Source organism: Artemia franciscana, chromosome 2, assembly GCF_032884065.1.
Source record: "Artemia franciscana chromosome 2, ASM3288406v1, whole genome shotgun sequence".
NCBI classification, from domain to species: Eukaryota; Metazoa; Arthropoda; class Branchiopoda; order Anostraca; family Artemiidae; genus Artemia; species Artemia franciscana.
The window spans coordinates 43,831,406-43,855,807 of NC_088864.1; the positions used below are offsets into that span (position 1 = coordinate 43,831,406).

The 24,402-nt window shown below is 34.6% G+C and overlaps 1 protein-coding gene across 1 annotated transcript in view; it reads right to left on the bottom strand.

The window, feature by feature from the left end:
- Positions 1-24,402, bottom strand: part of LOC136042285 (DNA (cytosine-5)-methyltransferase PliMCI-like) — a 153,032-nt gene that overhangs the window by 107,358 nt on the left and 21,272 nt on the right. Inside the window, exons 6-13 of the mRNA XM_065727240.1 lie at positions 22,089-22,215; positions 20,375-20,544; positions 17,494-17,687; positions 15,849-16,030; positions 12,187-12,331; positions 9,415-9,545; positions 3,831-4,034; positions 258-407 (exon numbers count right to left, since the gene is read on the bottom strand). Coding sequence (XP_065583312.1) covers positions 258-407; positions 3,831-4,034; positions 9,415-9,545; positions 12,187-12,331; positions 15,849-16,030; positions 17,494-17,687; positions 20,375-20,544; positions 22,089-22,215 — 1,303 coding nt within the window. The remainder of the gene's footprint in view (positions 1-257; positions 408-3,830; positions 4,035-9,414; positions 9,546-12,186; positions 12,332-15,848; positions 16,031-17,493; positions 17,688-20,374; positions 20,545-22,088; positions 22,216-24,402) is intronic.

Here is a 24,402-nt window from a genome sequence, read left to right on the forward strand (position 1 = left end):
TTCACAAACAATTTATGAACGCATAAAGTAATTTACCAAATTTGTAAGGGTAAAGAAAAAATCACCGTAAACTACATTTTGATAACAGTGACATCTGCTTTCGGCTATTGTCAGTAGTCTCAAGTTTTTGGGTCCAATATTGCTATTAGACCAAAATTTGATTAGCATCTGCCCAGTTTTTCGATAAAAATATGAACAGTCATTCAGTGCTCCTTTCTATATAACGTGTATCAAAAATTAATGAAAAAAAAACATACCAAAACCAATCCAAGTGACACTTCTTATTTTTTGCCATATCCTCAAAAAGAGTAACGACTTTACCAATCGTCCTTGCTCTTCCAGGAATTGCTGCATGCACAGTTACATATTGGCCTACCTCAATTAACTTCCCATTGTTTGACACAGATCTAAAAGACAAAGTTGTTTACACTTTCGAAAAAAGGCTGGCCAACCGTTTCGAATCATTCCCCGGGGATGATTCTTAAATTGAATTTCTAATATGAATGTCCGAAATCCGATGAATATCAACATTCACCAGTGAATGTCCGAAATTCCTTTTTCTCTCCTTAGATACAATTAGCTTTACGGATCAGCTTTTTCAGTCTTATGCAAGCTTCGATGGTAAAAGTTAAAGTTAGGTTAAACTAGGTTATAAATCTCAGAAATGGGTTAGAAACCTAATCTAACCTGTCCCAACCTAACCTGTCACCATCAAACCTTGCATAAAATTAACAGAGCTAACTGACAACGCTGACTAAATTCAAGAGAAAAAAGGTATTTCGGACATTCACTGGTGAATGTCGGCATTCACTAGTTTTGGACATTCACGGTAACATACATATATACATAGTTCGAAGTTGTTCACATGTGTGTGATTTTATTATTATAAATATGTGTATATGATGCCCTAGCCCAACAACAGAACATTATTCTTATTTCATGATATCAGTAATTCAGGGAAACGGCTTCCTGAAAATGAATAAATTAATATAGGAACTCTTTTGATTGGCCGTATACCGAACAATAAGCTGTACGAAAAATATGGTTCGATCCAGTGTTAGGAAATACTTAAGTAAAAGTACTTAAGTAATTACTTAAGTAAAAAATCTGAGTATATGTACTCTACTTAAGTAAAAAATTTCTAAAGTACTTAATACTTATACTTAAGTAAAAAATTGAAGTACTTAAGGGTACTTAAGTACTCAAGTACTTTCTTGATGAGAAAAATTATACCAGCATAACGCAGGGCGATGCAACGAATTGAATTGCCTATATATTAGAGGATGAATGGATTTCAGTCTTTGAGAACAGCGGCTTCTGGCCCGGCACGAAATTTCAAAAAAGGACGCTATCATGGCGGAACTACTATATATATTGAACGGACAATTTTTTTGTGATAAATGCGATAAACAGTAAGAACAAAAGGAAATCAACTAGCAAAGAGGCTAGTGAACTTGTAGGCTCACTTTCGGGGTCGTCTGAATCTGAAGATAATGAAGATAATAATGGCCCTGATTATAGCTCACCTTCTAAAAAGGTTATGGGAAACTGACACAGTCAAAAGTGAATTCTTTGGCACTGGACTACACTGTGGACGAGATGCGACCCCTGTACACTGCTGAGAAGCCGTCGTTCAAAAATCTGATAACAGATCTTGCAGATCTTGCACTTTATACAAAGGTTCCAGGAAGAAAGCTTTAGCTGTGCAAATTGAAGCTAAGTTTTTGAAGTACAGAAAGATATGGTTCGTGATTTTGAACTCACCAACTACATGTCGCTGACATCACACATTTGGCCTGCCAACAACAAAAGCTACATGGGAATGACTGCACTCTTGCTCAACGAGGATTGAAATGAAAATTTTATGCCCTTGCTTGTTGCTGGTTCAAGGGCTCATTCACTTATGACAGAATTGCTGAACAACTGAATGGCGTATTTGCCAGGTACATAATTGCAGTTGATAAAAAGGAATGCGGGGTTTTGACCAATAACGCCTCTAACTTTAGTAAGGCATTCAGGGAATATCAAATGGTTTCCGATGAATATGTTCTAGACAGTAATGAAGAAAATGAAGATGAAGCAGGCCAGTATGGCTCATTCTCTTTTACAACCGTTGGAGAGATGCTCGATTCTCTTGACGACCTCGAGTATTTACAACTTCCTCCACACTTCAGGTGTGTCAGCCACACACTTAACCTGTTTGGATCCATCGATGCTGATAAAGCCCTCTGCGATATTCCATATAAGAGGCAGTACCACGCCGCTTTTTTTGAAGTGTATTGCTCTCTGGGATGCCGTAAATAAAAGTTCAAAAGCTGCTGATGCTGTGTAAGAGGTATATGACTAACAGCTTATAAGACCTGTGGTAACCAGTTGGCACTCGAAGTATGAAAGTGTCAAACGTTTGATGAATTGTCACAAAATTGGAAAGCTTGCTAACGCATGTGATGCTTTGCAAAAACCAAGGCTAACTTATCGTGATATTGAAATTCTTGAAGAATACATGAAAATTATGAAGCCAGTAGCAGTGGCATTGGACAATCTTCAGGGGGAGGAAAAATGCTACTATCCTAAAACCAAATCATTTGAAAGGAAGCTCAAAAAGCTGAAAGATTTGGCGAAAGTCAGCCAGCCTTTGGTACATGCTCTACTTGTGGGTCTCTCATGCAAGAGACTATGTTATTACCACCGCAAGTCATCTTTTCTTCAAGTTGAAGTGGTTTTTTGATAACCAGAAGGATGTAGCAGTTGAACTCTTGGTAGACGAAGCGAAAAAGGTTGAAAATTTCAGAAGTACTTACGAGGCTGATAAAGGTAGCTTTTTGTCTCGAGATGAATACTTTGATCTTAGTGATGAAGAGACTAATCATTGTAATTCTGGCAACCGTGGCCGTGAAACAAATTCTGTGAAGGTTCTGTCATATTTGAATGAAAGGCGAAAGGAACTCTTTGTGCTCAAAGTGTACCCAAGGGTAATGAAAGTTTTAGGAAGTACAGCTGTATCATTCCCTCGTCTGCACCTGCACAACGACTTTTTTCGGTAGGTGATGGAATTTTTACTCAAAAAAGAAACATGCTCGGAATTGGTATGTTTGAAAAGCTTCTGCTCTTGAAAAAAGCAAGAAAGAAATTAAAAGTTATAATGAAGCTGTAATTAATGTTCTTTGTATTTTTTTTCTTTTTATATCTTAATTGAAGTAAAATTCAACTAAAATCGAAATACTTGAGTACTTAAGTACTGAAGTACTTTTTCAAAAGTACTTATTGCTTAAGTATATTTTTAGAGAAGCACTTAATACTTGTACTTCAGTAAAAATTTCTTTGAGTACTTGGTACATGTACTTAAGTAGAAAAAAGAAGTACTTGGCACAACACTGGTTGGATCCCACTTTCTAGGGCTATAATAAAATAAAGACGATGGCCAAGACACATTTTACGGAAGAAGGATGATCGATTGTCAAATATTTTGGTTAAATTTCAAATATAATTTTAAATTATAAAACATTAAATTTTGAATTATAAATTATTAAATATAATTTTTGTCAAATGTTATGGCTAAAAAATCTTTTTAGCCCTAAATCCGGGACGAACTGAAACGCAGGTTGACCCTCAGTGGGATGGAAAAAGGTCACACAGAGGAAAATCGAAATTTCTTAGAAGTACGTGAAGAGTGAAGCTTTGGATGGATCGGGGTGTAGGAGTGCGCAGCTGTGTTAGCTTCAATGAGTTTTCTGCTGCAGGGAGTCATTCTTATCACTAATAATAGTAGTTGCGGTCAAGAAAACTCGACCTAGTTCTTTGTAATTACAACTAATAAATAATCAACATACTGATAAAAAGATTTTCCATTGACTCTATCTACTGACTCTTCTAGCCATTTAATTTCTGATGTTGCCACTTTTGTAAAAAGCGAGCTTCTCGTCTTTCTACAGAAAATTCCTTCGGCGTTGTTACCTGTAGATCTTCCAACATTTTCTTTGTCATCTTCATCAACGTCTGATTCCTCAGCTTCAGCAATCGATAGATGAGGACACCTAAAAAGAGGACATAGTATGTACTTCGAAATTTAAACACTTCAGTATCGTCGCACAACAAGCTGAAGAGCATAACTAACATTTTAACATAATACCAGGAAACAAAAAATAACTCTTTTATGATTTTGACGTGGAAAATTTTTCTATAGAAATACACGCACAAAATCAGACCCAAAGCCTATGTCAATTAAGCTTTCATTGATGAATATGCAAGCAATGTTTCAACTTTCAAAATACAAACAAATTTAGATCCATACGAAACACCAAATTAAAACAACAAACCGAAATCTTCGCAATGAAGTTTTCTAATTGTTTAAATATAACCAACAACCATGGAACAATGATATGATAATAACAGACTCAAATCAAGCTAACTGTATCAAAACTGCAGAGAGTGATGTTTTTCTAAGAAATCAGAGACCTCACTGAGTTTAGGCGCTATTATCCGCTATTATTTGGTTTTCCTTATTGGGCAGTCTATGTGGACAATAAGTAGTTTATGCCCACACAAGTACAAATAACAAAGTGATTAGAAATCTACAAGAAATGAGGTGAAAAAAATGCTGGAGGGTAAATAATTCAATAAATTCATATCGAAAATCCTGGGGATAAATTCAATACAATTTATCCTGCCTATAATGAGGATGCAATTGCTTGAAGAGCTCTGCAAGAACTGGAAACAGGAAGACAAACATCCGGACTGCATCTGACTCTTAACTAGCTTATTGGCTTAACTGGATGGAAAAGCGAATGTTTCTGCCACTGGGTAACAATGGTGTGCACAGCTCTCAAGCGGAAAATTATACAATGGAATTATTATCCTTTCTACTCTTGGGTGCGTTGCTGTTGATATACAAAGGAACTTGCTGAAACCTTCAAAAAACTTAAACAATTGTGGAAGTGAAGAAAGAGTGAAAGAATTATTCCACTTAGCAGAATATGTATCGTCCTGCATTATTTGTTGTAAAAATAGTATTTGGGCAGACGATGTAGTTTTTTTCATTATTTGTAAGATGTTTTACCATTAAACAGGTGTCTTTAACAACCTATTTTAAAATCGTATAGTTTTCCCGTTATTAATATTTGTTTCTCAAGTCTATGCTCATTATCAAGGGCCTTATCGCTTGAAAACTATTGTGGAGTACCACATAAAATTATGTTGGTCAAGCATTTACCAAGTTTCAGAATAACTGTTCTTTCAAAACATTATTCAAAAAATACGCTTTGAAATTTTTATATTTTTACGAATTTTTTTAACTGATATTTCAATAATGATTGTTTTTTTTTCTTTTTAATATAACTCAAGGCCAAAAGTCGGAGCCTCTTTTTCAATTGGTAAATCCGACCGTGTTGATGAAATGTTGAAAAATTTAATAACAATTACTACGGCTGGACAAAAGCCCATAGACCAAGAAAACAATGACTATTATATGGATTCAAGAGACTAAAACCTACTAGCACTGTAAATAAAAAAATTGAATCTTGCGACAAACTAATTAGCCTAGCTAGAAATGTTTTAGCATAGCGACAACTATGCTGAAATTTCTCGCCTAAGAAATCAGGAGATTTGAAAATATTGAGTTTGTAGTAAAAATGTTGTAGACCGTAAAATCGTTGAATTCAGATGAAGAAATAAAACCCAAAACCTTCAAAACACATGTTTTTAATTTTTTGCTCAAGAGAAGTCAAAAACCTTGAAATTGGGTTTGAATCTCAAGTAGTAAACATAATATAGATGCCTCGGGTTTAGCATTATTTACAAAACTTGTGGAATTTTTGAAGTAGGGGCTGACTATGCTAAATACACAAGAAAATCTGAAAGACCTATGTTTGGCTTTAGGAGTAAAAATGTTCCATGACCCGAGTTAGATAGTGCAACATATTAGAATAAAATACAACCAAATATTTATAACGACAGGTAAATTTATTCGTTTCGTTACAATTTTTATATGGTTATATAAATTATTACGTGTATTCACGTTATTACGGTACTCACATTATGGTAAGACAGCTAACCTTATTTATTATGTTATTACAAACCGAAGACTGGCGGACTCGATACAACATACTAAGGTATATAGGAGTGCTGTTATTTATGTTAAAAGTAAAAGTCGCCATCTAGTAGTGTCTAGGGTTAATCTAAAGCTAAAGTGCAGGAAGGATAACTACCTTTCGGGAAGCTAAGACGTTGGTAGACTCCAGGATGAGAATTTGAGATAAACTTTCAAGGAACAGTTTAATACACAACCAGAGAGTTTAAAATTTGGCATTATAGAGAATGGATGGAATAATTTCAGGAAAATAGTTGGTGAAGTCGTTGATGATATCTTAGAGAAGAAAGTTAGGAACATAGCTAGGAATATTAGTAAAAATGCTTTATGTTTAATAGACAGGAGGAGGGGCTTGTACGAGAATTATTTGAGTGATAGATCAAAAGAAAATAAGAGCAATGTAAATAAAGAGGAGAAAGCATTAAAATGTGAGTTAAGGAGGTGTAAAAAGGAGGCCATGAATAAAATTGCTGACCATCTGGAAGATATAGCCAGACGACTTTTTCCCAGTTAAAGACAGAAACAAGGGCACAGCTAGTGATAAGCAAAGAGGTAAAGAGAGATGGGCGGCACATTACAGATAGATTTTTTAAAGATTGTGAACATGATTTTTGAAAAAGGAAGAGTATCTAGAAAAAAAATTAGTTAAACCTCTCTATGAGAAAAATGACAAGAATGGGCGCAATAGTTATAGTGGCATTAGCTTGATTTAAGTGGGAAGCAAATTATTTAGCATGCTGATACTTTTTAGACTAAGAGATTCTGTAGAAAAAGTTTTAAGAGATGAACAATGTGCTTTAGGAAGCGAGAGGATGTGTCAACCGAATTTGCACTCTTAGATTAATAATTTAGAATTGCCTGAGTCATCAAACCCCTTTAGTCCTCAGTTTTATAGATTACGAGCAAGTCTTTCATTCAGCAGATAGAAGAACTTTAGCGAAGGTTCTATCCTTGTATAGTATACCAAATAAATACAGTAAAGTGATTAGTGCTTTCTACGAGAATAGCATTGCTACGGTTAAGGGAATGAAATTAATAGATGGCTTCGTAGGGACCACAGCAAAGGCAATGGGAGAGCACGGAATCAATTGGGGAAGTAAAACTTTCTTAGACTAGATTATGCTGATGACTTAATCAGGCTAGATGAAATTTTTAGCAAAACGAAAGAAATTTTATAGATTTTGCGAGTTCAGGATGGAAGAATAAGTTTAAAAATTAATGTTATGAAGACTAAGTCGCTAAGATTAGAAATAAGTGAAGGTGAAGAGATGATGTTGGATAATGAGAAGATCAATCAAGAAGACAGCTTTACTTACTTAGGTAGTATTGTTAGTAAAGACGGTGAATGCCCAAGGTGTTTAAAAACGACTTGGAAGAATAGGAAGCTTTGTCTGCAAAACCAAGATTAGAATATTGGAAGCTACAATGATGACAGTGGTCAAGTATGGTTCTGAAGAGTGAGCCGCTCCGAAAGACGGATGAGGATTTGTTAGATATTTTCCAGAGAAATTGTCAACGGGTCACTTTGGGTACCCAACTGACTGACCGTATCTCAAACAGTAAGCTATTCGAAAAATGTGGTTCAATCCCACTCTCTAGGGCAATAATGAGAGAAAGGTGAGATGGTTAGGACACATTCTGCGGATGAAGGATGACAGATTGCCAAAGATTGTCCTTGTCGGCCAACCGTTTAGGGCTAAACGAAAAGCATGTCATCCCCAAATGGGGTAGGAGATTGTCCTAAGCAATGATTTAAAGGGATTGGTACTTCTTGAGAGGGTTTAAAGAGTGAGACTTTGAATTCATTGGGATCAATGGCCTACGAATAGAAACTACAAAAAGCAGTAAAAAAGCCTCTTGAATCCTACTTTCTTGATGACGATCACAAGAATCGTCATTTACTTGATCTTTAACGTTTTCCTCCTTTTTCGCTACTGTTTTCTGCTGGATGCGGATACTAGATTTGTAATTCCAACTTATCTACACTACCTATCATGCAGCGTATCTATATTATTATTAGCTTTACTATATTATGCAATTACATTATTTTATGGTTAAAATAGACATGGATGCCCAAGACCAATTTCTTTTCGTTCAATTACAATTTTCAGCATAGATGTTCACTGTCAAAGTTTTCCTACAACCATCAATTAATTTTCTTAAATTTACTCCTAACATATCATACTTAATATTCATCAACTTTTGAGGAATGGTTAAAAGTACATCCGAACCACCCCCCCCCCACCCGAAGCTGTATTTTTTCGCAGACTTGATTTAATATCACTGGATTTATTCAAATTGACTTTAGAAGTAACCCACAATTTTCTACTCAGATAAAGATCTTCCCGTCGTCTGTTTCTTGTCGCAAAATACAATGAACGACTTTAATTTCCCTTTTCAAAATTGTAAATTCATTCCCAATAAATTTTGCAAAGTTAGATGGTTTTCACTTAAGTTTTTACACTGTTCAACCGAAAGACATTGCCATTAGCATATAATACATGAAAATATTGAACAACTTTAAATGAGGTATAGATATATTTATACCATTGGAAAAGTAAGATCTAACCAGTAGCTTATGCGCGAAATTAACGTCTGTTAACGTCTGAGGACAGTTCAAAAATAGTCTCAAACCTAAGATAATTAATAACTGGTTAATATTCCCACTATATTTATTTTTAATTTTGTTAATATTTAGGTATAATCCTAAAAAACAAACTATTTCCTTTTTTCCGGCCCAACAAACCTTTTATAATCTTGCATCAGGAAAAGAAGGGAAGGCGGAAGCGGGGAGGGGAGGGGGGAGATTCTTTCGCCAACAGTTGATTAGGATTTGAAATAGTGTTTCAAGCACCCTTATCCTCATCTATCGTTAATATTTTAGTGTGGTTAGTTACTTGGATGTAGTCAAGCGAACATTCTATAACCTCACTGCAAAAGAAGAAAAAGTGAAGTTTCGTTAGCTATCAGTACATCAATTTTACATTCCAATGCGAAAAATCCTTCTATGGCTACAGATTATTAAAAACATAAGCAATTTCAAATGAAACTAGCAATTGATTATTTCTTAATTGCTGTCCAACAAAAAGTTATTTCTTTTCATGTGGACAACCCAACCTTTGATAATCTCGACAGCGTATACAATAAAAAGGGGGAGGGGGGTAAGAATGTTTTTTTTTTAACATTACATCAATTTCGTCATTCAGAGGAACGAACTCTGACGGTACGTCAAAATATTCAAAAAAGGCAACTAACAATCTGTCCTATTAATCGAAAGAATACCCAAAGATAAGCAAGGTCATGAAGATAAATACCACTAGACGACCTACTTTCGTTTCATACAGGTTTGTTTCATTTTGCCAGTGCCACCAAACTTTGTCATGTCTTTACAGAACTTGCAGACACCACAATCAGATGACTGACATGTTTCACAAACCCCACATCGATGGCGTCTCGGACCCTAGAAGTATGGACAAAAAGACGAATTTTTCCTGAAAGCATTTTTTCTCCTATACAGATGGAGCAATTTTTCAAAGCCTAAGACACATAAAAACTACATAAATAAAAACACAACCAACATAAAGAAAAATCAAAATAATAAAGAAAAAAAGAACAGTCCAAAGCAATCACAAAATAAGTTTTGTGTCGTTCCTTAAAATCGAAATCAATGAAGTGGCAACTACAGAAACGATCGTTTTGGTGATAGAAAACAAAATTATTTTCAATATTTCCCCCCCACCCTTTCTTTCAAAGAATAACACATACAATAGTATAAATTCTGGCACTAGAAAAGCAAATTAAGCAACCCGTCTTCTTCAATCTCACAAGCTGGGTAACTTTGGGTAACTCTGACCTTCCTTCCCAAATCCTGACAAAAAAAACTGCCACTAAATGGTAAGCAGTTTTTTTTTGGAGTTAGTTCGAAATCCTCCAAATCAGTGGGAAGCCAAAGACGAATACGGCAGGGGGGGGGGACCACGTCATGGTCAGCCCCTAAAATCCTAAATTTATCTAAATTTCAGGGTACTTTTTAATAAATTTATAAAGAAAATCGGTTTTTTATATCATTCCTCCCCTTCAGACTTTATTTTACGATTACCCCTTACCCCTGAAGAATTCCCGCGCACGTGCCAGTCAGAAACAGAATTGGTTCTCACCAAGTTGCACAAAGCTAATACAGACAAATTACATGTCACTTTGAGTTTCAATGTTCTTTCAAACCTAGAACTATTTTTATTGAAGATGAGTGCATCCTAAAAGGCTGTCTTTTTTCCAACATACACATAATTACCAGCAACGTGTGGTTGCACCTTAAATTTCTAAGACATAGTAGCCCTAGCTCACCCTTTAGGGCAGATAAACAAAAATAAAATGAAGCAAAAAACTGACTAGTAAAAGTGAAGTTGGCCAGCCTCCAAGGATCTACCTATCTTTTTTTCCCATAAATTGCCCCCATATTTCAGGTAAATAAAAAAAAAATAGAGTTAGTTTTGCAATGAAGTAAGCTCCAAAATTATAATCGTTAGTTCTGCTTTTATTAATATTTTTTTTTCTTGTAACAGATATTTTCATCCTTCTAAGAAGTAAGAAATACAGATCAAGAAGATGAATAGTTTATTTTTGAACTCGAGAATAATGAAAAAATTATAAATAAACATTACAGTAAAATAAATTAAGTTTATTTGATTTTGAATACGTTAAATAATAAAATGCCTTGGAAACTTTTTGTCAATAAGAATTAAAGATTAAAGAGCAACAAAATCATTTCAAGTTTTCTTTTTTTTATTAGTTTTACTGAGGCCTAGTCTAAATGACAGTAGATGTATTCGTATAATGAATACAAAACACCAGTCCTATTTTTAAATACCAAAGCACTAAAAGATACGCAAAACTTGACTTCTACATAGGAGTAATAAAACAAATTTCAAAATGCCACTTTGAGCCCATTAAGTAACAATGATGATCTTGGATTTGCTAGTGGCTAAATTCCAGAGAATTCAAAAAGTCACAAGAATTCAAACAGATTTCCAGTATTAGACTTTAGCATTAGACTGATAGTTACAAAAAATTACTATAGGGAGGTTTATAAACAATTAAAGACGAAAATAGCAATTCTTTGCAACAAGCCAAGGAAAGCAATGGAGGTACCAACAGTATTCTAACTCTGGCCCTATCCATATGGTCATTATGTATGCATTTTCTTCTTCTCTCCAATTTCTTTAGAGACAAAAATGTATTTTCTTTCCAATACAATTTTTAGAAGTTTTTATACTTTTATATGATTAATGTTAAATTTTACAATTTAATTATAATTTAAAACAAATGACAGTTACATAGAACAAGTGTGTTTTTTGAAAGATTAAATTTTGGTACTGTATAACTAAAAAAGTTTGGGAGATTAAGGTTTTGAAAGATTAAGGTTTGGTACTGTACAATACTAAAATTTGGAAAAACGTCTAGAGCAACACAAGGATAGTATGATAAAGGCTAAGAAATCTAATAGTTCCTAGTTCCTTTGATTAGGCTCTGAGCAGTCATGTTTTCGAGAACCATATACCTCCCTCATAGTAATGACTTGAAAATAAAATAAATTGTTCGAGAGGCAACAGAAACTAAACTAATTTAAATAATAATACTTCTTTAAATAGAGATGTAGGAGAATGGTTACTCAATACATTATCCTCAAATTTAACTAAAAATGATATATTATATTACATGGCAAAACCAATAGTGAATTCCAACAAATCTGTATCAAAAAGACCTATAATGTTAGCTTCTAATAAAGCAAGACTTGCATTATGCCTCTGATTTATTTTAATCTGAATGAATTACTTGTTACTTTTTCTTTTTTTTTTCAGTCTTGAACTTATATTAAGTAACGATGGTAGCACTGATTCATTCTTGGTTTTAGTTTTATTTATTTTATTCTAAGTTAAATTTTACATTCATTTATTTAATTTGCTGAAGAGGGCTATTAGATATAGAGCCGAAAAATTCATTTATTTTTGTCTAAATTTCACGGTCTTAAAATAATTCCTCACTGTGTTATCTTATATTGTTTGTATACATAAAAACTGGTGAAGTAATATAAATAAAATTACCTGATCAGCTTTTTCACTTTGTGCAATCTGGTCAGTAAAAAACATTTCAAACACATTTCGAACGAGCGGTGTTGTCGTAGCCTTTGTCTCCAGTTTATTTTTCTTAGCTGCTATGCCTCTTCCTTCTCTTTTCACTATATTCTTCCTATAAAAATTGAGCTGATATAGGCTAGTGGACAGTAAAATGTACTGAAAATATCGTATATCCGTAATAGCAAACCAAAGGGCAAAACTAGAACAGAGATGGAGGGAAGGCCGACAATGGTTAACTTGTCTGTATCTTTTGACAAAATCAAGCTTATTTTCCTTTTTTTTATTGTATTCACATAATAAAGTGTATTTCTTATTCCAATGCCGACACAGGTTATCAATACTTACCAAGTAAAGCCTGCAAAAGGACGTCTGCCAGAGAAAATAAATGCTATTAATTTCATAACATACTTTAAGACTATACAATGGAAAACAGAAGACATTTGCAGTCAATGCTAAAACAGCTAAAATAATCACTTAGACCTAGGACAATGACAGGAGGAATTGAATTATGAATACCCATTCCTTAATAGTCTCTGTTTGGTTTGCATTCAGCTTTTGCGTAGACCAAAAATAAAGAATTGGTCAAAAATAAGACCAATTGTAAAGTGGCGAAGCTTCTTCTAAGAGGCCTTAGAGCCGTCTAAAAATTCTTAAAAGAAAATCTTCAAAGATATCCAGTGATTTACCTGCTTTGCCAAGTAACTTTTTGTGTAGACAAAAAAAAAACCTTTTAGCGGCAAACAAGGCAGTTATCATTATTTTTTTTTCTACGTAGCAGCAATAGCTATAGATATTGTTGTTGAGTCTTTCAAAAAAATGGCAACAGCCACGAAAAAGAAAAGCGTCGAGAGTAGAAAAACTGAAGGGCATAAACATTTTCTGAGAAAACAATATCATTTTGGATTGCTCGCTGATACAATTTGTAAACATTCCCTATCACAGTAACTTTTTTGGTTGGACTAGGGGTAACTGCTGGTACAAAAAATAACAGCTCTGAAATAAAGAACTGTTGCAAACTGGCAACTGTCCGCAAATTAATTTCCGTGAAGGGGAAGGGGGTTAAAATACCGTAAAAAACAAAACAAAAAGAGGAACGGGAAAAACATCCTGATAATTCTGGTAGGCATACACATAGGTAATCATATAGAGATATGGAGCTCTTTTTGGGGGGAGGGGGCTACAAAAACCCTTGTGCCTGCCAGTATTTTTAGCCGTATTTGTTCCCATATTAGACGAAAAAGGCACTTAATGTGAGGAATAAAAAGATTTACAGGACAAATAATAAAATCTCTAGATTTCGAAGGGGGATGGTAAGAACAGAAGGCTTTATGCATATTTCCTTTTATTTACCTATAGTCGCGGCACCAGGCACTTTTGTGAATATGATTTGCAGCTAGTCTTTTGCATCAGTTCATCGTGTTTTCCAATGACTGTTGAATCTTCTTTTGAAGAATTTAACAGAGAAACTTTTAGGAAGAACATCCCCAGGAAGACCATTCCAAAGGTATTTACAACCTCCACCAAAACTGTTCTACAAGTGCTCCGTTTCCGGTGTGCAAACCTCAAGATAACTGGATTAAGCTGTGCACCTTGTTGTCTGTTTTGTTGTTTGGACAATGGGGGAAACAGTAGAATAAAGCTCTATAGAAAGAGGCAAATTTATAAACTTGCACTTTAATTCAATTATATATACTATAACTTTAATTTATAAACCTTTTACTAAAAAACTGGAGTAAATAGCGACGAATATCACACTGCCTTTCCATATTAAACAAACACAACTTGGAAACAATAGGGATATTTTTCCAGACAGTGGAATTCAATTCAGTGAAAATTTCCCTATTATTTCTAAGTTGTGTTTGTTTGAAAAACTGGAGTCATGTGTAACGATTGAACCTGCCTTATTAGACCAATTCTGGATCTTTTTAAATGATACCAACAACGTCTTCGGAGCACCAGAATACAACCGGCATTCATATTCAGCGATGGATCTGATGCCAGACTTATAAAGTGGGATGATCGAGCTCGGCCATAAAATATTTTTACAACGAAGAGTAATCCCCAACTTTCTTGCGCAGGAAGGCCTTATTCAATCGAGATGTGTTTCCCCAGGTATATCTGGGGAGAAGTGAGACGAGATTCCAAGGAGATGAGGCCAATTGACTGTCTTTATAGCTCCATTCGTAAAAATGAAGCTGGGGCTATGCATGGCATATTCGGTCTGGATATTAGCAGCTCCTTTGTTTTCGATGCATTAAATTTGAACATTCATGTATCACACCACTTTTCAATTTTCAAAAGAACCATCTTTTGGAGCCGGGAGCTAAGTGTGTCTGTCGGCAAAGTGATAAAGAGGGCTTGCAAGATTGTCTTCAATGTCAATTACGTTGATAAGTAAAATGTTAGATCCCAAGTGGATATTCGCAGGAGGTTAGCCTGTCGAAGGCAACCCGTGATGAACAATCAGAAAGAAAGTTTTCGGACACTTTTCAAATGCACCAACAGACGCCATACGCGTACAGTTTCTTTTGTAGGCCTTGGTACCATACGTTGTCAAAACTTTAGCGATGTCGAATGATAATAGCCTGATGTTGTATCCTTAAGATAGAAGTTCGATCCCCTCTTGATGCCGGGCCACGAAGCAGTCAAGTGCTGAACGTTTCCGGGGGATTCCATATTGGAGTTCGCTTCAAAGGTCATTATATGGACAGCACACAATCAAAGACAGCATAATTTCGACAGCAGAAATCGGCAACTTCTTTACCGTCTCTTCCGAATGAAAGAGTTCAACAAACTCCTCCGCAAGAGCTTCGGTCACTCTCCACCAGCTCGTAGCAGAGGCAAGTTGAAGCTTGGCAGCGATTCCAACCTCATAGACGAAGCTCAGCGTCACTCGGCCTGATCAAAGCTTGAACAGCTCTCAAACTGAAGAACGAATTATATACTGTGGTTTCAGCTATTCTTTTCTTTCCTAAGGATAACCAATAAAATACACTCAGAAACACCAACAACTGTCCTAACAAATTTTACGTATTAATACGGCAATACCTCTAAGTTTTTTTGTCCCTTTTTCCTTGAATTTTACAACTGAAACAGGCTCAAATATATTATAATAGTTTTACTTCTAGTGATAAACATGATTTTAATGTAACCATTATCCCCGTAGACTTGTCTCAGACCCGTTTCAAATAAGGTAATCAGACCTCAGATCCTAAAGCATTTTTCATAGTAATTGCAGTTCTTTTGGGAAGCAATTTAACTCTAGGCGTGAACAAACCTTTTGGTTAGACTGGTTCATACAAAAACTAGGTTTACATAAAGTTAGGTATATCTGACATATTCTATTTGCAACTGACTATATTTGTTTTTTGAAATGTAAAAACAACCTTCCACCAGAATCAAGTGTTGAACATCAATACCAGGAGGAGGAGGGGTTGTCGTGGGATAAAACATGGATCAAATACATTTTGGAGTCACTGTTTATCCATATCTTCCTGGGGATGGAGGTCTTTAAGAAGAATCCAAAACCCCCCTCCCTCCATGTGCATGTGGGATTAAAAAGGATATGAAAAAGTAGAATAGCGAAAGTTCGTTTCTAAACTAGCATATACCAAAAAGGTTATGCCTACCTTTGACCAAAGGTGACCCCGGCAAGTTGAACGATGGCCCTCATACATGGGGTGACAATCAGAGGGATCTCTTCTCCTTCCGCAGCCTGATCGTAGCTGACTACTTGGTCACAGATGAACTGGGCATGACGAAGCAATGTGTCCTCAGTTATTTTACCTATATCTTGTGGAGGAACACAACTCTAAAAAAAGTAATATATTTTATTTTTGAGTAATAGCATTTCAAACCACTCAAAATATTGTTTTTTAAGTGTGATGGCACATAAAGTTTCAAATATTTATCAAATAGGATTCAAACTTATAATGAGTGAACTTGAAAGATAAAAGGAAATACTGGAAGATGAAAACTCAAGCAAAGAACTGACAGAACACAACATTTAAAGTTAGACTAGGCTACATTGGGCTACATTTCAAGCGGAAACAACGTTTCGTTCATTTTCCTTCTACATTGGGGTTCCCTTAGCCTAAGGTCTCACATTATCCCTAGCACTGGAAAAAAATCGAGTCCCCTTTGTTAGAGGAAGAACCAATTTAAAAGGGACCGATCCTTTCAATAATTCTTTTGTGTCAGGGATATAAGATTTCGTGGCTCAATTCTCACATCCTGGCTATTCTCCTATCACTTTTGACTTCAAAAAGAGCAATAGAACTCTCAGTTTTCGATCGAAAGGATCGGCAGGTCCTCTACTATACGGAAAAAATTATGCTCGTTTTAGGGTTTAATGTCACTCTTTAATTGCATGTGTCAATACTTGTTACTGTTTGTGCAATAGAAGAAAAGGCGGTCAGGTTTGCTTTTGGTCGCCTTATCAGCTAGAAGCTTGTATGGATCGTTTACTAGGCAAAGATATCAAAATTCCGCTAAGGATTTTCTCCGGAAGCAATTCGCGTAGCTGAGTAAATGAAAAGACGGTATGCACATCCACCATTTCCCATGAACTACTTGGGAGTTTGAGCTGAAACTTCAAAAGAGTGTTGGATGTCAATTAGGCTCAAAATTTGAATTCAAGGATGGAGGATATCTAAACTGGTATATTCAGTGTTCAAAATAAGAAGAGCAGAATCACTCTTATTTGCAAATCTGACTAGCCTTCTGATATCATTAAATTTAGATTTAATCAAATTACAATGGAGTGAAACTCTAACTCAAAACCAAGCTAATTTCAAATTGAAAGAACTCCTTTTTCCAAATTCAGGTCCCTCCTCAACACTTCGGCCGTTACGCTAAAGCTTTTTGGTGCTTTCAAAAAGCTTCTATTCCGATTCAACGGCCCTTGTGTATCAACAGTCGTTCTTATTTAGGACAAAATTTGTATAAATTCAAGACAGTATTTGAATATTTAGTCCAAATTTTTTGATGAATAGCAGTTTTATTGAATCAGCTATTACATCTGTGCGACTTATAATCTTCTACCCAGACCTTGTCAATATGTATTTTTCATAGCAAAGTTTACTTTTCGGATTTACTTTTCCCATATGTATAGAAATATTTCGAAACAAGGGGAGCTGCGTTTTTTTGCTGAAAAAAAAAAAAATAAAAAATCATACACTTTTCCCTAAAAAAAAAAAGTAAATGGGAATGTAGCTGAAACTGCGTATTAGTTTCCCATCTTAGTACCATTAATAGTAGATGATAAATACTTACAGCTACTTTACAGACTAAATCTTCGTACGTTGCTTCTAAATTATCAACTAAGAATTCAATAACTATTTTGGCAAGGAAGGATTTCTCAATAATGGCGTTCATAAATGGCTTATATGCAAGAGAGGGCTTCATGAGATAATATTCGGCAAATGCAGTGCTGACGCTTATCAATGCCTCTTGTCCTCCATCAAAACCTAAAAAACATACTTTGACCAATTTAATTATTGGCTAATTTAAATATTATATTAATATTTCAAAAGCCTAAAGAGCCCAATAGCTACTTTGGCAAAGAAGGATTTCTTCAATAATAACAGTCATAAATAATAACACTCATAACTTGTATGCCAGAGGCGTTTTCATGAGATAATATTCGGCAAACCCAGTGCTTATCAATGCGTCTTGCATTTTATCAAAGTCTAAAAAAATTCTAACAAAAAATATAGGGATGTGCCGGCACTAATTACTGAAATATAAGGTAGAAGATTTTACATATTTTAAACGTATTTATCAAAAATTTTAGATTATACAAATTTGCTAATTTTTATACGTTTTACAAATTTTGACACAAGTTTTCAAGCCTAGAGAATAAAGAAAAAAAACATTAAAGCAGAACTCATAAATTGTGGGATTTAGAGATTCTCGTGAGCGAAACACTGTACGTTTTTCAAGAGAAAAAAAATAAAACAATCACCATAGACCACATCCAAAGACAGAGCTAGAAGATTTAACAGATTTCTGGAAACGATTTAATGAAAGAATTGTTTTTATAAGCATGCTCGTATCGAGAGGGAAAAGGAGAAAAAAGAGACGCATATTTTCTGTTCACTGAAAAAAAAATAGGCATTTAACGTTAACAGCTATTAAATAAAAAATAGACAAAAAACTTAAAAAAATTTTCGGAACTAATTTGTCTAAACTCATTGTTTCGACAAATTGCCTTTTTCTGCCAATAATCATTAGGACGGGCTATCTCTTAAAGGAATAACTTCTTGTATAAAATTAAGCTTAAATATACTCTATTTTTTTTTAACTCTAATCAAAACAAATATTTTGGCTGATTTTCGTCATCATATGCTTACTCTAAGATTGAACACAAAGACCTTTTATATCCGAAAACGATTGACTTTCACCGATTTCAGTTTAGAAACGCCGTCAGTTGCAGCATGAAAATAGCTTGTCAACAATCCTTAGCTAATTACTACTACTAGTAACAATTCCCCATAGCACCAAGCCGCAAGAGGCCAAAACAGCTACGCACACTCCTCCTCGCGGACGATCTGGTTTCCGTTTAGCCCTAGACGGTTGGCAAAAAGGACAATCTTCAGCAATTTGTCATCCTTCATCCACAGAACGTGCCCTAGCCATCTCAACCTTTCTGTCATTATAGCCCAGGAAAACGGAATCGAGCCACACTTTTCGTAGAGCCTACTTCTTGAAATAAGGTAAGTCAGTAGCTTACCCGGAACAATGCGTAGGTAATTTCCCTGGAAAACATCTAGCAAATCTTCATCGGTTTTTCGGAGCACCCATGCTTCTGAACCACACTTGAACACTGTCATTACTGTAACTTCCAATATTCTAATCTTGGTTTATATTCTAATCTTGGTTGGCTTGGCAGACTTATCTTTTGATTGTTTTTTAAACTATGAAAAAACATCCTGAGCCTTGGCTATTCTACTTTTAACATCTTCACTGCTCCCCCTGCCTTTGCTAATAATACTAACAAGGTGTGTGAAACTGTCCACTTGATTGATTTTTTCGTTACCCAACGTCACCTTTTCATCTTCACTCATTCCTAGCCTTAGCAACTTAGTCTTCTGAACATTAATTTTCAAAACTATTCCAGCACACTAAACTCGCAAAGCTTCTAAAAGGTCATTCATTTTGTTCACACTTTCATCTAGGATGCTTATATCATCAGCATAATCAAAGTCCAAGAAAGCTTTTCCTTCCCATTTGATTCCATGTTCTCCTATTGCCTTTCCTGTCCCCATTGCCTTAGCTGATTGTGCATTTCATAATTTAGCTCAATAGCATTTTGGCCCTATTCAGGCCAGTAAAATTGATTTATAGCACAAGATGACAAGACCTATTGTAGCAAAGGAGATGTACACTTTGCTTGGCAATACTGGGCCCAGGGTTCAATTCCCACCACCGCAAGGTTGGGTGACAGGTTAGCTGGCTGTCACCGTTAAAAAAAGATCCAGTAACTGAAACATCTGTAGTAGCCTGCTGACGCTCCATTCACCATTAATGGCTTTCAAGGATTCTCATCCTTATTTTACTTTAATCGAGACAAAAGAAACTGGAAACTTTATATTTGGTTGGAATAAGCCCTCATCAGATATCAAATGACCATTGATTCAATGAAATAAACCCTAGTGAGGAAAAGACACATCTTTAACCATCCTTCTAAGAAAAAAAAACGAAAATAAGAAACTTCCAATCTGTACTATTCTAAAACAATTCTAATTTTTCCGTGCTACAACTTTTGAAGGGTGATTTTAAACTTCAAGAATTTTACACGTTTGTAATCAGCATAATAGGAAGATTCTTTAAATGATCATCTACTATCCAAAACCACAAAATCATGTTTTTTAGAATTTTTATTCTATTAATACGGGTTGATTCCTGATTATCAAATTGATTCCTGATTATCAAAAACTACAAAAACAAACCAAATTTTCCTTTAACCATTAATGAAAATATAAGCAGCTTATTTAGTTGCTTCATACAACTGAGCTTCACAGACAATAACTCCCTTAAAAATAAACAGATTGACAAAAAGAAAAGATTATGTAAAAGCACTCCTGAAATTACACAGCTTCCTAATCTAAATGATTCTTTTACTCCTCGTCAAAATATTTAAGAAAATATTTACCAGAAATCCACCATGCTATGATTGGCCCCATCTCTTTAGTTGCTACGCCCCCTTCTATGTCAGGATTTTCATCATAGATTGGCTTCAAATATCCAGCAAAATAGATGAGTTTATTCCTTTCAATCATACTTCCGTCTAGTGGACAAAGATGACCATGTTCGTCGTACATTCTATGAATAGCAATCAGTCCAATGAATCAATTATTAAGATACTAAGCAAAATAATACAAAAATTTAATATATTTAAAATATACACTATTTTTTTTAAATATTGTAAATTAGAAAACTTATTAAATATATTTCCAAATAAAGACTAATATTTTGCCCAATACCAAAGAGCTTGCCGGGTATTTTGATAAGTATGCATCTTTTTAAGGAGTTTCACCAACAAATATAGAGGGGAAATTTTTTTTTAATCTTGAGGTTGGGTTATTTTTTTCGTTTTTTCAATGAAAATATAAAAAAGGTAAACTATATGAACATATGGTTTAAGTGAAAATGATATCATTTTAACACATTCCTGAAAAAAGCTTGTGCCAGCTGTGCCTCAATCTCAGGCTATCTTAATTGTTTTTTTGTTTTTTTCAATTAGCCACAGATTGATGGCCACTTGATTTTAATTCGAAACATATTACTCGTAAATCTCAGTATTTAATACCCAAACTCAAATTATTTTGAATACATTGATGGTTTTAAAATTCAAATATCTTTGTTACATTAACATTAACATTAACAACAAAGACACTACTCTACATGGAGAGCAGAATTGTGGGGTAACATATAAAGGAGTAAGGTTTTGGAAAAGGGAGTTATAGTTCTTCTGCAAAGATATTTTAACCTGAAGATGAGTCACAGATTTAAATCTAGAGTTGATTAACTCGTATTTTTGAGGGTTACCGTGGATAATTTAAAGGTTCTAAGTGTATCTGAGCAATTGTGAAGGATTTAGAATCTTAAAAAACCTTTATTTTTCTATGATACATATCCCCCTCTATGTGGATAGAAGAGCAAAGTAGAAAATCAAAAATAAAGTTTTTTATTAAACATGAACAATTTACTCTAACTTTAGATTCTTTTTCGGCACTGATTAGCTCCCCAATTGAGAAAATTAGTAGGATAGGAGTATGGTCCAGCCTAACATTGTACACTGGTCTTCATACTACTGTTATAGCTGCATTGTAAACATGTTTATAGTACTGACAAGATAGTGTCGCTTCAAGTAGACAGGATGGTAGAAAACAAGGGAGGGAAAGAGAGAAATGCAAGGTTTTTATAATCTCCGGATAAAGATATTCAAGAAACTAGCTACAGAAGAATAAGGTCACTGGCTTATGGGCCTGAAGTCCTTCACCCCAGAGAACTATCAAGCTAGCTGACAATCCAAAATACACAACTGTTGATTGGAATAAAGTTGCTGATTTTACAGTCCAAACGACAATCTAATTGTCGGATAGTGCATTGAAATCACAATCTATGATCAAACATTTAATAGAAATCGAAACTAAGAATCGAAAGTGTCAACAGAAAACACATATACTTTGATTTATCATTTTACACCTATGCCACTCTAATTGGCTATTTTTTCTAGTTACAGCCATATTTTTGTTAGGAAAAAATGAGACGAGGTTTTAGCCCCCCCCCCCCCTTAATTGGAGTTTTTATTGCGATCTTGCTGAAAAACCTATTGTAAAACAACTAGTCCTTAAGTTCCTTACGTAAAATCTGTGATTTTCAAAACAGGCCTTTCATCTCCATCATAAATAGAACCTTCATTTCCAGTAAATAGACAAAGAGCTTCGTTAGTCAGTGCTATCATCTCTTCTTCTGCTCCATTAGGAGGACCTGCAACACAAGACAAAATGTTTTCCTTGCAGAAGAAATAGCTCGACCTTAAGACACATCCGACCACTTAAAAAGATAGTATATTGGTAATAGTTAAAGTCAGCATTGGAATGTTTAGCAATTTCTAGTTTGACAAAATTCGTTTATTATTATTTTTATTTTGCTTTGGACAGTTGTTTCTAAAATTTATCCTAACAAAACAAAAGTAACAGAATCATCCTTTAAAAATAAAGACCTCGATGGGATGTACACTCTGAAGACAAAAGACATTCATAAGCAATAGTAAGCTATAAACAGTCATCTTTGACAATTATTTCCTTTGTTCCTTATCAATTTAACATGTGAGCAACTCAATTGGTACTACAACTTTATTTCAACTACTTGCTTACGGAAAAACTACTGCAAAGACCAATAACTAATTATAGGTGACAGTAAACTAACCAAATATTTGCTAACAGACTTCTTGTTCGTCCAAAGCTCACATTGGCCGTTCCGCTCGCCATCCTCTTAAAAAATCCAAAATTTAATCTTTATCCATTCCCTCCCCATTGGTGAATTAAACGAACATTAGAACCTCAAGTATTCTAATGTGGTACAGTGCACCCATAATAAATACAATTTATGTGTTTTCATTCCGTGTACCAGTTCAATAACAAAAAATTCCTCAACTATGGAAGCTTCTGGCAAGATGTGATGCATGACCAATTTCCTGGAAAGCATTATCAACTATCTCCTATTTAACATTATATAAATGTCTTATTGTCCAAGTGACCTTTAGGTCTCATTCAGACTGCTAGGTGAACGCACAGAAATTTTGACAAATTGGTTAATTAAGGGTATATAACTTTTTAACATCCAAGACCTAATGAATAATTAGTTTTATAGGTTCTATGCATAAAGTAAAGATATTCTGTAAAAAAAAAAAAAACTTTTTTACATCCAAGCCATGCTTTTTTCTGTTCTTTGCAAATATTGTTTAGTGGACATTACGGGGATATGGTACCTAAAAGACTTGCCCTATCTCGTCCATTATAAACGTTTTTAGTTTGGGTAGTCGAACTATTTAAAATTATGTTGGCGGCCTTGATATAAATTGTTGAACTTAGATAATAGATTTAAATAAACGAAAGAAAACTATAAGCCGACACCAAATTTCCCAGATATCTTAGAAAAACCATTTAATTTCTTTCAATTTGGGCCTGATATAGATATATTCAGTTTTGATGAGAAGTGTGAATCTTGTTTTTTCTATTAATCGGAGCAGAATTTTCTAATTTAAGTTCAGGAAAGGTCAGTCCCTAAAACTATTTTAGCCTACCTGCTCAAAAAAAATACTGAAAATCAGTTCGAAGGAATTATCATTTGGTTGATCTGGCCGCTTTGGGAATTCTTGTGCTGTTACCCACCTTGATTGAAACATTAACCGAGAAAGATAATTACATTTCAATGTCTGTATCAATACTTGTAAATTGGTTAGTAGTTTCTTGCTTATTCAGTTTTCTGCTTGAGAATTCAGATATTGGATTCTATGTATACTTTTTGGACAAGATTTGATTGTTTAGTTAAGATTTTCAATCAATTGATAATCTCCCTTATCATTTCCTAAAAGTTCCAAATAAATATACTCAGACATTGACAACCCGTATACATATAACGTGTTTTGATTTAGTTTAACACTCCCCTCAACATTCTCTGAAAGCCTCACCTGAATACTCGTTGTTTTTTTGTAGAGTTTAGGTTAAACATACATACCTTTCTCAATAACATTTACCATATGTAAACAATGAACGAATTGCCTAACTTACAGCCCTTGCCATGAAGGCCGTGGGAGGGGTATATACCCAAAGGTATAATTACTGGGCTTGTGTAATTATTGTTTTCATGCTTCTCTCGGCACAGAGAGACAAAAGGTCAGTCAGGGCATCATGGGCCTTGGGGGATGGTTGGTAAAAAGTACTACCAGGAGCTTTGTTTTAACTGATTTTTAATGGTAATTTTCCAATTATACTATACAAAATATTTTAATGCATTTAAACCAACGCACACAATGTATTTAAACATCAGAGAACACAATCGTGGAGGTCGCTTTGGCGACTATAATAATACCCGTCTCTGTCCACCCATATTTCTTTAGTAAATTTATTATAAAGAACTTAATTAACAAAACTACTGTTCGTCGAAAATTTT